Below are 15,597 nucleotides of genomic sequence, written 5' to 3'. Positions count from 1 at the left end.
GATTTTTAAGCGGAAAATGGAGACCATAACGTCTTGAGCATTGTTGTGACTTGCGAAGCTCGTCTTGGATGCGTGGTAATGAGTGATCAGATTCTACACCCGTGCACCAAATTGCGCTGCCATCCACAAAAAGTGGCGAGGATATGTCTGAAGGGAAACGATCAAATTAATCACCTATCATTAAGTTGAAAAGCATTGGAGATATACAGATACCTTGTGGAAGACCACTCTCTCGAATGGGAACATTAAAGATAGCCGATCGGCATCTTACACGGAACGGCCGCGTTCCCGAGGGAAGCTCTACGAGGTAGTATGCCAAATGTCCCTTGATCCCAACTTATAAGATTTGAAAGTTATAGCGTGCATCTATACTATGTCATAAGCGCTAATGATATCTAAAAACACAGCAATGACTCGACGTTTTTGCCAAATGTGGGACGAATATCTGTTTCGAGACGGAGAGTACGATCGCAGGAGGTACGGTTGTATTAAAAACCCGCATTGCTGATCCGATATGTGTTTTTCACGATCTGTTATCTAGGCAAGGCGTTTGCCATCTATGCGTTCCGAAAGCTTTCCCAGGCAGCTGGTGAGCGCAATCCTGGTTTTGGGATCAAAATATTGTTGTAGCCTTCCATGCTGCCGGGAAAACATGGAAGGACTACAAATCATTGAAAACTTCCAATATGGATTGCAGCATGCTGCCAGGTAGGTGACGAAAGAAAGCGTGACGTTAGCCCATCCTGGCCTATTGAAGTGTTACCGGCGGACTTAATTGTATGGCAAAACCCTGGGGAAGAAGTGGCATGCTATAGTTCTCCTTATTGTCACGAGGAAGCAGTGAGGTCTACTTGTCGGAATTGTCGCAGTTGCCGCAGAATAACAAATATGCGTGGTAAGATTAAGTCCATGCTCTGGCGAGTCATAGCGATAGTAGTTGACAAAACAAACCTCCTGAAATTTGGCCCAGTCTGCTTTTCGCAGATTCTGACCGGGTATATCACAAGGAACTGCATCAGCAGCAACATCAAAAGTAGTATACAGTATAGTGGGAAAAGGTCACTGTCGTGAACATCTTCCCCAACAGTGCAATCAAAGGAAGTGCCCATTGAGGGAGGGTACAGTAACAAATCAACAACTGTTGCTGTGCCAGTGGGTATGTGGTTGTAAGTATTATATCCTTTGTTCAGCAAGACTTAATTATGTGCATCAAGAAAATCTTCGATCAAATGTCACCGGTGATCGACGGCCTGGGCGCCGTTACTCCACCCTGGGCTGTGACCGTCAAAATCGCCGAGGATGGGGAAAGGGTTGCGAAATAGAGTAACAAGTTGATGAAGTGATCGTAAGAGCTTCGTGTAGTCATAACTTGGTGGACTGTTTTAAAAGTATACGCTGATGGTGCGACCATGCAGCCGTACAAATATGCAATAGTCTTAAGAGGTGTGGTAAGAATGAGTGGCGCATATGTTAATTCGTGTCTGATGTACGACACCCCACCTTGGTGACGCCCACCACCTGTGGCGTCACAGCGAAATAACGAGCAATTTGGCACTTTTAAGTTGTATGAGTGAGAACGACGAAACCAAGCTTCCTGCAAACCGACTAATGATTGCAGCTAATACCATTAAAGGTGATTTTATTTTCGACCGTTTTGAAATAGGACCGCGACAATGTTATTGTAATAGAACAAATATTTATTGGTGAATGAACCATCCACACCGGATTCCCACCAGTTAGTGGAAATCGGCCAAACGAGACAGAACGGGGCCGGCCTATGACCGCCGTCACAGGGAGACGGGGGTATCCGACTTTCTCCACTTGTGCGTGTTGTAGCGAGTGTTGTGCGGGAGGGAGGGGTCGTTCGTGTGGCGGGCGGAGTGACCGGGCTGCCGCTTGTTCATAGCCGGAGGGCTAGGACGCCGCACGGCTTGAGGCGCACACTGACCATGTATAGCCGGAAAGCTGGAGCACAGGCCAGCCTGGGGATGAGAGCGCGCGGGCGCCTGGGCGTCCGAACGCCCAGCCAGGGGCGACTCGATGGTTCCGCGTGGTCGACTCCGTTGAGACAGAGGCGCGGGAGGCGGGGAATTTTCAGCGAAGGCAGCTGAGGAATAGAGTAAGTCTGTTCCGCATGTGGCCATCGTGCCTTTCCTGCCTGATGATATGTTTTGCTGGACTGCGGTGACATGCTGGATTCAACAGTACGCTGTGCCTCGGGATACGACACATCTGTCTTGTCCTTTTCGAAGCCTTTTTCCTTTTTTCCATGTGGGGCACTGAGAAGTCTTCCCGCTGTGATCGGCCCCCCACAGCTGAAACATCTGTGGCGTGAAGTGTGCAGGCAGACCACTCGTGGTGGTCTCGCCGCACTTGAGACATCTGGCACTCCGCTTGCAGTACTTGCTGCCATATCCAAAATGCCGGTATTTGGAACATCTGAGAGAATTCGGTATATGAAACACCTAAGCGGATTCGGAGGTAAGCAGCTGCTGACGTATCTGGAGGTCGGGTGGTAGCGAAAGTCGGAAAAAGTAGGCTTGTGTCCTGACGTTGGCTATCTTGATCATCAGAATTCTGAACCAGGGGCGGATCTAGCCTGGAGCTGTGGGGGGGGGGGGGGGGCAACCGTTCGTCGCCAGCTGGCTGGTGTGGGATCCGAGGTACAGTGCATGGTGCCTCTCGCGAGTACCTAGTAGGGACACCATTCAAAACCGAAAAAAGCACCGAAATGCTTTTGAATCTTACACAGAAGTTAAAACAAAACAGTTTAAACAGTTAGAGTTAAAACAGACGGTGAGTAGAAAACAACTTTTATAAAGTTCTGGGAATGTTTTTTTTGGGGGGGGCAAGACATACTCTCAGAGGTTTTGGGAGGCCATGGCCCCGTTGCCCCCGCCCCCCCCCCCCCCTGTCTGCCATCGAACATGGCAAACTGTCTGCCATCGAACATGACAAACATTTTCGTTCTGAGCTCCGCCAGGATCTCGTTCTCCGTCATGAAACGGACGTCGGGCAGGAAGATACTGCCTTTGGTGGTGTTTGGGGCATAGTGAGGGGACACTTTTACATGCTTGCCACAGAATTCGGTTGTTTCGAGCAGAGCTTTGGTCTGTGCGTTAGTGGTCGCTTTGATGACGAGTGATTCGCTTGCCGGCGCTTCAATTTTTGGTTCGCATGGGCCACAGGTAGCCCTAATTTGCTATGACTGCAAGAAAACGATGATTTCCAAAGTGTCACATTCTCATCACGAGGTTGAACGACAACGTAAGAGCCGAGACGATCCAGAATTGGCTCAGACGTCAGGCAAGCACTGGTCATTATCGAGCGAGTGTCAACTTATCAGTGTATTTATTATGAGAGGACTCTGAATAGCCTGACTTTTGACCCAGCAGAAAGGTAAGGAAGTCAAGGTCCGTCTGTGTGCCGATTACAGGCACAAAGTGGTACGGAAATATCGATATCAATATGAATCTGAATGTGGTTTCTGTTTGACGCGCATAAGTACAGGTGGATCCAAAATTAAAAGAAGAAAACGACTGCTTCGTAATTCGGCGCAGCTGTTTCAGGCCAGTGAAGTTGGCCGGGTGGCATGTGGCTAGGGCCTTGGCCTGTGGCGTAGTGGAGTAGACAAGGCGGCATGAAGATACGTTGATCAAAAGCTACCTTCCGGCTGAAAAGGATACCGAAAATTAAACTTTCGTCGTGAGGTTGTGCCAAAATCATGTGGCTCTCACGCCGGGGCATTCGCCGTCCATCCCCTGAAAAGGATATCACTGGTAGGTTATGTCGTGTGGGTGATAAAACCCATTTTCCGTGATTGGTCCGTTCCAGCCTTGGCGGAAAGCTGGCTGATGCGTCGGCATGATGCTTGGGACAGTCTCAATAGCGAATAACTGGGATAGCATCCTGCCCTTGAGGTCTATTCAAACCTACTATAGTTAGTAGACTAGGTAGCAGATATTTGGTATGACATCATGAAAGCTGGCTTCACTGCCCCAGTGAGATCTCTGGAGCCTGCCACAGTTTATACACTGGGTCTCAACCTTGGGTACCAATACTGGAAAAGTGTATGCATGGATTTTGTGTACCGTGCATAAATGAAGGTGGTCACATTGTTTTGGTCATGTTGGCCTCACTCAATTGCATAGGGAATGTAAGGGGTATGCTGTGGTGTGGGGGTACATGCATACCTTTTATATTATATCAGCAGTGTGGTATCATGATGTGTTATTTAGTTATGCTCATCATGCACATCTTTGCTGTTTAGCTAGCCATGGAAGTGGCACAGCTGCAATTGGCAAGGCAGGTCATCCAATTTTTTTGGCGGGCTGAAAACCAAACTGTACCAGATAACTATACCAAAATGAAATGAAAAGTATCTATTATTTTGAGTTATTTTGGTAGCATGATGTTTTAGACCTGGCATGGTAGGAGAAGGAATATCTTGGAAAGGTTAGAGAACTTGAAAGTTGTGAAATGTTTTAGTAATGTTATGAATTTACTTACATTTTTTCTCTATATGGGATAATCCAAAATGTAGAGTGCTAAGCAAGCATGACTGCTGGACATTCAAAATTATTGACATGAAAACAGAACTTTTCACCATCTTTTTGTTATGGGAGGGTACTCTGGTCTTAAGGTAAAAGTAAACATTGTGAAAATTAAAGCAAAGCAGTAAAAACAGTTTACTATTACATATCAATATGACCAAAAAGAGGAACAATATATGTTGGGAAGAGAACCAGTTTGTTGCTAGAAACCATCTGAAAAATATTTCCTGCTTTTTTAGTGTGATGCATCATTGATACAGCAGGTTCATTTTGCAGGCATCTTGTCAGACCCACTCTTGGTAAACAAAGACAGATGTACTGGTTATGAAAAGTGGCACAAAACACCTGATAGCTTCATAAATCACAGCCTGAACTTTGAATAATGCTATACATATGTTTGAGGACCTGGATGTATTGCTTCAAAGCAACCAGAATCAACTTGTAGTAAAATAAATCACTGCTCAAGGGGATTGTGTAGATCTCTTGTGAGATTGTATGGATGCTTGTTTTCTGGAACAGTGCTAGAGAAATAGAACCAATATTAATAGTGATAACAATGATAATGGTAGACAGAAGTTAAGTGGATTTGACCTTGACCTGCATCAGCTGTGCCAACTGAGTACACATGATATCACCAGGCTGAATGACAATAAAGATCTGCATCATGCTATCAGCAATAGTTGCTGGCCCATAAATTAACCTCAAGACACTCATAGAATGCACATATTCACATGTACACTTTTTTACAACCACAGGGTGATATTGCTTTCCATCAAGGGCAGTGGCTTAACAGCCTGCTAAAGTTGGTTTATCTGGCAATATTCAGAACAAACTTGTGCTGAATGTGTGATTCACCTTAAATGTGAATGTGAATGTGAAAAGTGGTTCACCTTAAGAAGGTTCCAAAGTGGTTTACCTTAAAGTAGTTCAAAGGTGGTTCATCTTAAAGCTGGCCACAGCACCAGCCTACATTGTGACCTGTCCAAGTTGCGTAAATGAACAGGACTCTGGCAGGCAGCCTGATTATGCTCCAGGCATTCATAGCATGCGTTCCACATGGTCTGGATGCTTGCATGTGTTGTGTGTGATATAACCCATGGTAGCATGATCTGAATATAGTGCAATGACATAAAATATCAGTCTTATTTGTGCACAAGTAAACCTTAATGCCAGCTGAGTGTTCCTATACCGCCAAATTGTCTAACTGCAGATAATTTGGTATGTGCAGCGAGACCTGCTTGACGTTTGTTGCAATAACTGATCTCTTGGTTCACAGATAATAATAGTGTTTGGTTACAACATTCAGCAAAATTTTGCATGTGTGGTGGCTGGACACTTTGAGTTGAATACCCTTCTTGTCAAGCCTTTACTTTCTGTTACCCATCCAATCTGCTTCCATTTCTTGTAATGCTTTTCTCCTTCAACACAATGGGTTGTGTGGGCATGACTGAATAATGTTCTCAAATTCCACAGCATACTCCTTGTGGCATCTGCTGCCGGATCTCGTCCTCATCCACATATTCCGAATGCTCGGCATGAGGGACCGTTACGCGGCCTCTCTTGTCTGCTGGAACTGGGCGCGGGCCTTCGACATGCCATCTGTCTGGCGAGTCTTTGTTTTGGATGATACAGTCCTCACCAAGACCAAGTTCAACTACTACCTAGGCTGGCAGGTAAGACATGCTGTAGCTGGGATGTGCACATATCTTAATAAGGTTCAAGACTGTTAAATTGGCCAAATCAACCCCTGCCTTTAGCTGGTGAGATGGTACAGGCAGACGATGACGGTAATGTATGCAGCAGGCCCGGGATAATATTCACCGTTGTACAGGCATTGTTTGTTTTCGCCGCCTGGCGGCGCTGGTTCTGCATCTACGGCGGCACTCGCCAGTCGCTCGCGGCGGCGCGCGCTGGCGGCTGACCGGTCGGTGCTGACCGGCAGAAAACGCTGGACCACATCCGCTGCTCAACGGCGCTGGAGAAGATCGCTCGTCACGTCCGCACGCTGGTCATCAAGCCCATGTCCAACTTCTACAACATGTACTCCTTCATGAACGCGCTGTCGGCGTTCTCGCAGCGCTACCCGGGCTCACTGGACAGCCTGGCCACGCTCAGGTGTGCCCTCCTCATCTGCCTGGCGGCGAGACACCCGAGTCCGCAGCTCGAGGGCTCTTCTCTTGCGCTGAGTGCCGCGTCGTCTATCAGCGTGGCTTTCGCGACATGATCTGTTAAACTGGGCAGCTCAGCAAGTACTCTGAACCCGAAGTCGGATATCCAAACCATGCGGGACATATTTATAAAAATGAATAGTTTGTTCCGTACTTTTTAGGGGGGGGGGGGGGCAAGCGTCCGTGCTGGTAGTCGGTTTGGTTTCGTCCGGTTTTTCCAAATGAAATTGAAGTCTGGACCGGGATCGTAATTCCAATTCCCTCGCGTGGTGCTGAGTGGAGGTATGAATATTGCCGGCCGAGTCGATCTTAAAACTTAAACAGATGTGCGGGACAAAGATAATCTCGTTGCACGGAGCCATTGAGCGGAATTGAATTCACCTTGCATAGGCACTCATCGCCTTTTTGCTAGTAAAAGATAGCCTTACCTCTCATAAATGTTGGTGTCGAGTGAGCACCTTTCGTATTACCCTTTTGCAACAGTTGTCCGCTTTTGTAGAGGTCGTTTGACCAAAAGCATCAGCTTTGAAGCTTTGTCCGACCTATGCGAGTAGTTTCAAATGCAAGAAATTTCGGGAATCCCGTCCAGGGTGGGCGTGGACAGCACTAGCAGCTATTACCTGCTGTCGTTTGACCATCCGGGCCGGCGCGTATTTGGACCTCGGACCTATGTTCGCGCTGTAGTGCTGCCTGCTGTTCGCTAGCTGCCCTGCCGCCGTCGCCAGTAAGCGCGTGCGTCACGAGCGGCGTGACTGCCATCACCTTAACCCCGCGTGTGCCGTGTGCGTCGTCTCCCTCTCCGTGTGGCCTGCATTGTCTGCCGTCCTGCCTCAGCCTGCATGGTCTTGTGTGCTGCGTTGCAGGTGTGCCAGCCGGTGATTGGACGAACTGGCCCAGCAGTTCCAGGTCTGACCGCTAGATGACTGACGTAGCTAACGCACTCTGGTGGCTCTCTTCGGACTTGAGTCCCACGCTTAACCTGGTACGTAATTTGCGGGCGTCGAGGTGGCTGACTTTGTGAGTGGGGGCATTTTTTTGTTGAGTGTATGCTGCATGTTTTTTATTGCCAGATTCTAGACGTGAGGCCAGTATATCTAACATAGCTGCTGGAGGAAGCCACGTTAAAAGTGAACAAAAAGTTTAAGTTGAATCATAATGGAGTCCATCATGACACCCCGGCGTTTTTGTCATCCAGATGACGGCAGTGAGGCGGCGTGAGCTTAGGCCAGTTGTCCAGCCCCACTCACGTCTAGGCCGATGGACATTGGCTCGCGTGCTCTGACCCTGGGACGTAAGCTGCTGCTCGATTTTCTGAGATGATTTCTGGGAAGTGCACAAAATTATGGGGTTCATGTGTAATGTCGCATCGTTTTTTTTTTTCAAAGGGTAAAGAGTGACCAGCCATTTTCGTCATAATTTGTAATGTCGATTTATTATGTGCGGTCGGTGGTGTATGCGAAAACCCGGATATAAAGTATGTAATGTGTGTAACATGTTAAGTACTTATTGATCATGAGGATTTCACAAGTAATTTATGAAGGTAAAAGCAATGCTCAGTTTAAAATTTGATAGGAAACGCATCCAGTTACGCTCAGCTGTACAACGTTCGTACTGATACATAACGCACAGTTGCGTAGATGAAAGGACACGCGGCTGCCGAACCGTATTTAACAGACATAGCTACACACGCATTCCCGCGCGCTAACACACTGACCTGCGCACATCGGGGTAGCCACATACGATGAAACAGCGACACCGCCACCGACAACGCCAGGGCGGCACCCGCGCTCCGCTGGTTACGTGTGCGGACTTCAGACCCCAGACCGCACCGGCTGGCCACGACGCACCGGATCGGCCCGACAGCATGACGTCCCGACGGGCCGTGTGCCTTCGGTGACCCCGTATCCACATAATGCACCGTGGAGCTTGCGTGGAGGAAACATGCGCCGTTGCGTTATGAAGGCGCTCGCTTGAAAACATCACTCAGCACTGTGGAAAAGGCAGGTCGCTGCCGTGAGACAAGCCGCTACCGGGCGCGTCTGCCCGCCGCCCAGGTACACGTTCGTGTGCACGCTGGCCGAGAAGGAGAACGACGAGGTGTTCGGCACGGGCGGCGAGATCCTGCGCTCGCTGCAGCGGCTCATGGGCAACCTGGCCGGCCTGCGCGAGATCGAGCTGATCGACCTGCTGCTGGAGCGGTACGAGGGTCTGCACGCCCTCGACCAGGTACACGAGTGTCGGGCGGCCGCCACCAGCTGCTGCCCCTCGGTGGAGCCTTGTCGTCTGCTGTGTGCTCGTACTGACTGGCTGAATCGGCGAGGCACCATGAAGGCCGTTATGCTGTGGTCGGTCTGGTCTTTACTCCGGGAAAACTGGCGCGTGGTGGGGTAGTTTTATCGACAGGGGTGTTGCGAAACCCGCAGGTTCTGGCTACCTCATGAAGAGGCGAGGCGTTCCAGTATCACCCCGGCATGAAACGCTGCCGTCCTCGCTCGGCGAGCGTGATATCCCTCATGCGATACGCACGGTGCAGACGCAGCGTTTTGGTGAAATGAGGCGCACACATGCACCAGTTGGCGCTGTTTCTGTGACGAGGTCGGGAGTGGTCTGGGCCGGGGCTTCTCGGCGCCGGCCGCCTGGCCTGACGCCGCGTGGGCCCGCCCAGGTGTCGTCCGTCTGCTGTGAGTCGCTGCGCGTGCTCAAGCTGATCAACATCACCAAGTTCCCGGTGCAGCTGCTGCACCCGGGCGTGTTCATCCATCTGCGCGAGCTTCACATCAGCCCGCAGAACCTGGGCGACGACCTGCTGTACCTGCTGGCCGAGAATAAGCTAGCGCAACCTGCACCTGGTGAGCTGCCGAGCAGGCGGTGGCGCAGCCCGCTGGCTTTGTAGCCCGGCATCCCGAAACCCCGTAATTTCGGCCTGGTTACGTTTTAAACTTAACATTTTTCGACTGCATTTCATTTGCATTGCTAGATGTTGTTCCTATTGGGTGTTTCAGAACTAACATTTTTACTGTTTTTATCAACGTGGCTTTACTTGATTGGGCTTCTTGTTTTGTTAGAATACAGCCGGTTTTCTATTACAAAGTTGAAACTAAAATTCTTTGCAACTCGCTGAAAAAATCTGTAGCTAAATGGTGTAATTGTATTGTCGTAACAATCGCAGCTGCGGAGCTTGTCGCAACCGAATGAACCAGCCGAGCAAACAGCGTATGGGCACCTTAGGGCAACATTCAGAGTGCTGGAGAAGCTAGGCACGTACATGCGATTTCTTTGGTCCGACGCCGGCGTCTAACCGTCTATGGATGCTGATGGGCGGATGCAGCCTGGCCGACTTAAGTCGAGCTTGCGCCGCCGTCTGATGCGCTGTGATCACTGCAGATTCAGAACGAGCACACCGAGTCGACGGCGTCGGTAGACCGGCGCGGTTGGCGCGACGCTCGCATCAGGAGCGTGCGACTGCGCGTGCACCTGCGGCTGGAGGGCAAGCCGCGCCACCAGGAGATCATCTGGCAGCAGGGCGCGCCTGCCAAGTCCGTCCTGTACCGCTCACCGTACACGCGGGTTAGTGGCACGGTGGGGACAGGGCGGCCAAGTCCGTCCTGTACCGCTCGCCGTACATGCTGGTCTGTGGGACGCCGGACGGGGGAGATGCGGCCAAGTCTGTCCCGTACCGCTCGCCGTACACGCGGGTCAGTGGCACGCTAGGGACGAGGGGGGGGGGGGGCGACCTAGTCCGTCTTGTACCGCTCGCCGTACACGCGGGTCAGTGGCACGCTGGGAACAGGGCGACCTAGTCCGTCCTGTACCGCTCGCCGTACACGTGGGTCAGTGGCACGCTGGGGACGAGGGGGGTGACCTAGTCCGTCCTGTACCGCTCGCGGCACGCGCGGATCAGTGAGACGCCGGGCGGAGGATCGCTCGCGCAGTGCCCGCTGTCGGGATGATTGGACCTGCGCGGTGTCACTGGAAGCCGTCACCTGTCGTATGTCGCACAGGTGAGCGCCATAAGCGTTCTGACCACCATCGAGTACTACAAAAATGACCTGGAGCTGTACGGCCACCTGGGCCTGCCGCGCTTCCACCGCAGCCGCCGCTTCCACGATCGTGCCGATGGCGTGCTGGTGATGCTGCTGCGCCACTGCCCGTTCGTCCACACACTGGTCAGTGATGCTGCTGCGTCATTTCCCGCTCGTCCACACCCTGGTCAGTGATGCTGCTGCGCCACTGCCCGCTCGTCCACACCCTAGCCGGTGATGCTGCGTCATTGCCCGCTCGTCCACACGTTGGTCAGTGCCACTGCCGCGCCACTGCGCGCTAGTCCACACCCTGGTCATGCCATTGTTGTGCAACACGTGCGCGTTGTGGTGTATTCTTGAGAGAACCATTTCGTTATTGCTAAAATATAATTATTATGTTGACTTACCAATGTAGTTAACATCCTGATGTTAATCCACACCGAAGCGCGCTTTGTGTGATGCATTGGAGCCTGCTGCTGCAGACATTTATAAACCTAAGGCCAAGAATTAAACCCGACGCTTAAACCTACGCGACTCCCGTGATCGTCACGCAATTTATACTGCATGTGTACTGCGTACGCCGCTGGCGGTGGTACCCCGCCCGCGCGTGGCAAATTTATCCTTTAAACTGGAGTGCCTTACATGGGTGGAATCTCGGCATAATGTGCGCTCTGCGCCTGGTGTGTGCCGTGCAAGACATTCAGAATGCGTACATGTATATTATATATAATATCAGAAGTGCTCTTTCCTGTTTTATTACTGTCGCCAGCGTCCCTGACATTGCGGTTGGTCACTCCAGCCATCCGTTTGTTCCTCCCCGTCGGAGGCGGCTGGTCGTGCCAGTCTCGGCCGACGTCTCTGAGCTCGCGCGGGGCCGAAACTCACGCGTCCACGACTCCCGCGGGCCCCAGTCTCATCAGCCGACAGCTGTCTATGATCCGATCCAGTCCGCTCCTTCGGGCAGAGATGGCACATACTCGTTATTTGGAGCACTACAGTCACCTTTTGTGGATGAGGTTTCAGGGTTTGATCCTCGGTAGAACTTCATCGTTTTGAGATCACATGCGTTCTCTTCGGATTTGGTAGTGCAAAAACATAAGCTGATATCAGTAACATGCGCTTTGCGCTCCGCTTGAAATCACCGTGAAGCGCCAGTTAGTACAAATGTATTGGCAGGGACTCCTTACCAAAACGACAGACGTCGGCATCCTATAAGTAAACGGCCGAAGCTTCTTGAATCCGGCAGGTTTTGCATTTGGCACGCGTTATCTGCAGAAGTACGTAGATCCGTGACTAAGTTTTCTAAAACTACGTTCGGGTCAGACTACTACGTCCGGGTCGGCTGCTCAATGACATCCGAATTAAGCAGTTAGAACTAGGTTCCAGGAATAATTTCTCAAAGTGCGCTGGAATAGCACACCATGGTTGTCAGACAATTGTGGCATGCTTGAGCCTTTATTGCAGAGGGGAGCCACCGACACGAAGGCATTCGATTGAGATGGATCCGGACATACCTGAGCATTGACACAAGCGTGTGGGAGTGTGACTCCGGATAAAACATCTCGACTTCCGCCCAGATTGTGTCGATGTTCAGCGACGCTCCCATTGATCGGTTCATACAAATGGCCTCCCGTGCTTCTTGCCTGTCTCACCTGCCACCCTCACGCTCTCGCCCCCCGCTTCCCGCCCTCGCCCCCGCCCCCGCCCCCGCCCCCGCCCCCGCCCCCGCGCCGCTCCCGTCGTCCACACCCGCCCACCCTCGCCCCCTCTCCCATGCTCCACACCCGCCGGGAAGGCCGGCCGGCCCCCTGAGCCGCCAGCTGACGCGGCCGGCGCGTGCGCCGCCCTCAGATCGTGCGCGAGCGCATCTCGTCGGCCACCGTGCTGCTGCTGGCGCACACTGGCAAGAACCTGCGCCACCTGCTGGTGCGCGGCAACGCCGTGCTGCTGCGCGCCGACTGGCCGCGTAGCCCCGAGTGGTCGCCCGAGTTCCACGGCTGGCTTTGCGCAGCGGCGCGCTCGTTCGCCGTCACGGAGGCCGAGGTGGCGCGCCTGCTCGGCCACCCGTGGTGTCTGCTCTCCGACAAAGCGTTCACAGCCCTGCGGCTCGACCTGAACCAGAGCCACTACTGGAACACATGAGCGACGGCCGGAGGACGGAGGACGACGCGTGTGTGTTGCTGGGCCGCCGTCCCATTAGCCGGGGACAGCTGGGCAGGAGGGGAGGGGCAGGAGGACAGTTGGCGCTTTTGTAGGGAGAGTAAGAGCTGGAGTGGGGGGGGGGGGGGGGGGAGAGAGAAGAGCTGAGAGGCTGTGTTTCACCGCCGGGCACCGGCTGCTGTAAGCTTGTTACTCACCTTGATGCCGTTTTGTTCGTTCTCCCTAAACTGCCTGATCCTTTTACCAGGGCACCAGCAGGGTAGTGGTTAAACTGGGCGTCTGTGAAGCCAGACGTGCGGGGTTTGATTGTCAGCGGTTCCCGCCCTTCCCTGCCAGAGTGGGCTTGGTGACGCCACTTAGCTTCGCCAGCTGACTACGCCTGTAAAGCTCCAATGACATGACGTGGCAAAATATTACATCCAGAATTGTGCTTTTCCCCATACGGAGTCAGAGTTGGCTTCGATATCGACGAAGTTCTGAGTCTGAGTTCTGAGTCCACGTCCAATCCACTCCTTTCGAAGTGTGTACCGCCCGAGTGCGAGGAGTTGAGTCTACCGGGTTGATTTAAGTCATCGATTCGTTGGCCTTATGATATATGAGCGTAACAAAAGACTCTCGAAATTAACGCACAACAAATGGAACACTCAATAGGTCGCTGTCTTATCAGACCTGTGCCAAGCGCGGCCGTTAGGGTTGTCTGTAGAGCAAATTGTTTCGTAGATTATCATCGGTGTCGACTCGTAAGTCGTTCGGTGCATTGGCGAGGAGCATTATTCACATATATGAGACAGTAGTAGTAGCCTTATTCCTCGAAAAACCAGGAAAATGGAGATATAGTTGGCTTGATATTTCGGCAACATGCCTTCATCGAAACAATAGCTGAAGACAGCAGTTGAAACAAAGACCTAAGCTATTGTTTCGATAAAGGCATGTTTCCGAAATATCAACCTAACTATTTCTCCATTCTGCCCTTTTTTCCAAGGAATAAGTCTAATTCTACTGTCTTATCGGCGTCTACTCCATCGAAATCAGTTTCTGCTTAGAGTCAGATCCTTTTGAGTCGAAGTCAGGACCGGCTCAAGCCTGCGCTGTGCTGTTTGAAGCTGGGGAGTAGGACGGTTCGAAGCGTAGGAGCGGACCTCGTGCGCTGTGAGTAGGTCTCGTGGAGGATTCCGGTGGGCGGAATCATGTCCAAGCCTGATTGCACCTTCTGCGTGTGCCGCCCGATTGGGCCGTAACGACGAGGCCGAGGTTTGGGGAGGCTGGGCATCGCGGTTTCACCCCGTTCATGTTTACAGCAAGATGTGAAGGATGGGGCGGGGGGCGTATTCATCGGTTTGTGACACCCTGTTCGCCGTATTCATCGGTTTTTGAGACCCTGTTCGCCGCCACAGATGTAGAAGGGCCTTGATAGCGGTTGTCTTCAGCTAGGTTGATTACTTCTGCCGATGATATTGATGCTGGAACTATGACCTGCATACTTCATGATGTTCAACACGGTTGCGCGAGGACTCGCGGCAACTGTGACGGGTTCGGCCGGACCTGTCATTGCAGTGATTATTTTGCAGATTTCTTGCTTTTACCCTTGTGTCCGCCACCCTCACGTTCGAACTCTGGCTTAGTTAAATCATTATCAGAAGTGGATACTAATGTGTATCGTCCTATCTGGATGTTTTGCCGTTTGATGCCGTGCTCGAACATTGGTGAATCGCCACAAACTCCGACCTCGAAAATATACGATGTAGATGTGTCCAGTTCTGGATGTGCTACGTTTTGTGGGACAGGGCTGGTGCAATGGCACATTAATGCCTGGTATCTGTACAAGTCAGTGGAACGCGTGCTTCATCGTCTGTAAGTCAGTCCTGGACACGAACGGCGAAGGCGCTCACACACATTTACCTCCACCCACGTGCACAGGATATACATGCAGACGAAGCATCACGGTCTGTCGGTTAACTGGCAATGTTGGTGTGCGCCGCGGCCGCCGCGCGCCTCCTCGTTCGCCGTCCGAGGCACCTGCAGCGCCATTTACCCACTTCCTGTTTGAAGCCCAGACGGCGTTGGGCTTTAATACGACGTTGATTGAGCGTGGTTCTGCCGTGTGCGATCAATGGCCGGCACGTCAACGTGAAGGTGGACGTGGGTGGACGTTCGTTGGCCGTGGTCCTACATGGGCGAACAGTGGTCGTAACGCCACGGAAGGTGAGCGGTGTCGCACACCGCCAGTGTTCATGTTACAGGGCACCTCCTCGGACGCCGTCGGTGGGATGGGAAACTGCAGCCCTCTAGCTGCCTTGGAACCAAAGAAAACGGTTCACACATTTAAATTACAGTCGACAGCCCCGAAGCACTTACATTCAGGAATAACGCGCAGTCAATTCTGAATTGCATGGTTATGGGTCGCCACTGGCTGCTGCTCACGCACCCATTCGGAGAATGTCGCTGTCGGTTGAGGCTGTTGAAGCCGTACTCGCTGTTTACGTGGCGTAGGTTACCTCTGGCGCACTTCATACGTCATTGGAGGAATGCGCTGACGAGACTCGAGCAGAAGCGGAAGAACCAGGTTAGCTCACCGAATGCAGGCACGGACGCTGAACCCTCAGGCAGGCATCAGCGTCACTCACGTTACGCGAGTGGTACTACAGTAGTGTTGGCCTCAGACGTAACTTAACACTCACAGCAGATGCCGCATAG

The 15,597-nt window shown here is 51.9% G+C and overlaps 1 protein-coding gene across 1 annotated transcript; it reads left to right on the top strand.

Moving 5' to 3' along the window:
* The first annotated feature begins 3,604 nt into the window (after positions 1-3,604).
* LOC119113119 (uncharacterized) lies at positions 3,605-12,996 on the top strand. The gene is given in 9 exon segments (XM_083287629.1): positions 3,605-3,779; positions 6,027-6,226; positions 6,496-6,668; positions 8,776-8,947; positions 9,387-9,554; positions 9,556-9,570; positions 10,106-10,288; positions 10,723-10,887; positions 12,595-12,996. Coding segments are annotated over 9 exon segments (1,422 nt in total). The 5' UTR covers positions 3,605-3,724; the 3' UTR covers positions 12,886-12,996.
* Positions 12,997-15,597: the final 2,601 nt, after the last annotated feature.

The sequence above is a fragment of the Pollicipes pollicipes genome, unplaced genomic scaffold, assembly GCF_011947565.3.
Source record: "Pollicipes pollicipes isolate AB1234 unplaced genomic scaffold, Ppol_2.1 Scaffold_7261;HRSCAF=8764_pilon_pilon_pilon, whole genome shotgun sequence".
NCBI classification, from domain to species: domain Eukaryota; kingdom Metazoa; phylum Arthropoda; class Thecostraca; order Pollicipedomorpha; family Pollicipedidae; genus Pollicipes; species Pollicipes pollicipes.
The sequence above is the reverse complement of the archived record's forward strand: the minus strand, read 5'-3'. Positions and strand labels throughout refer to the sequence as shown.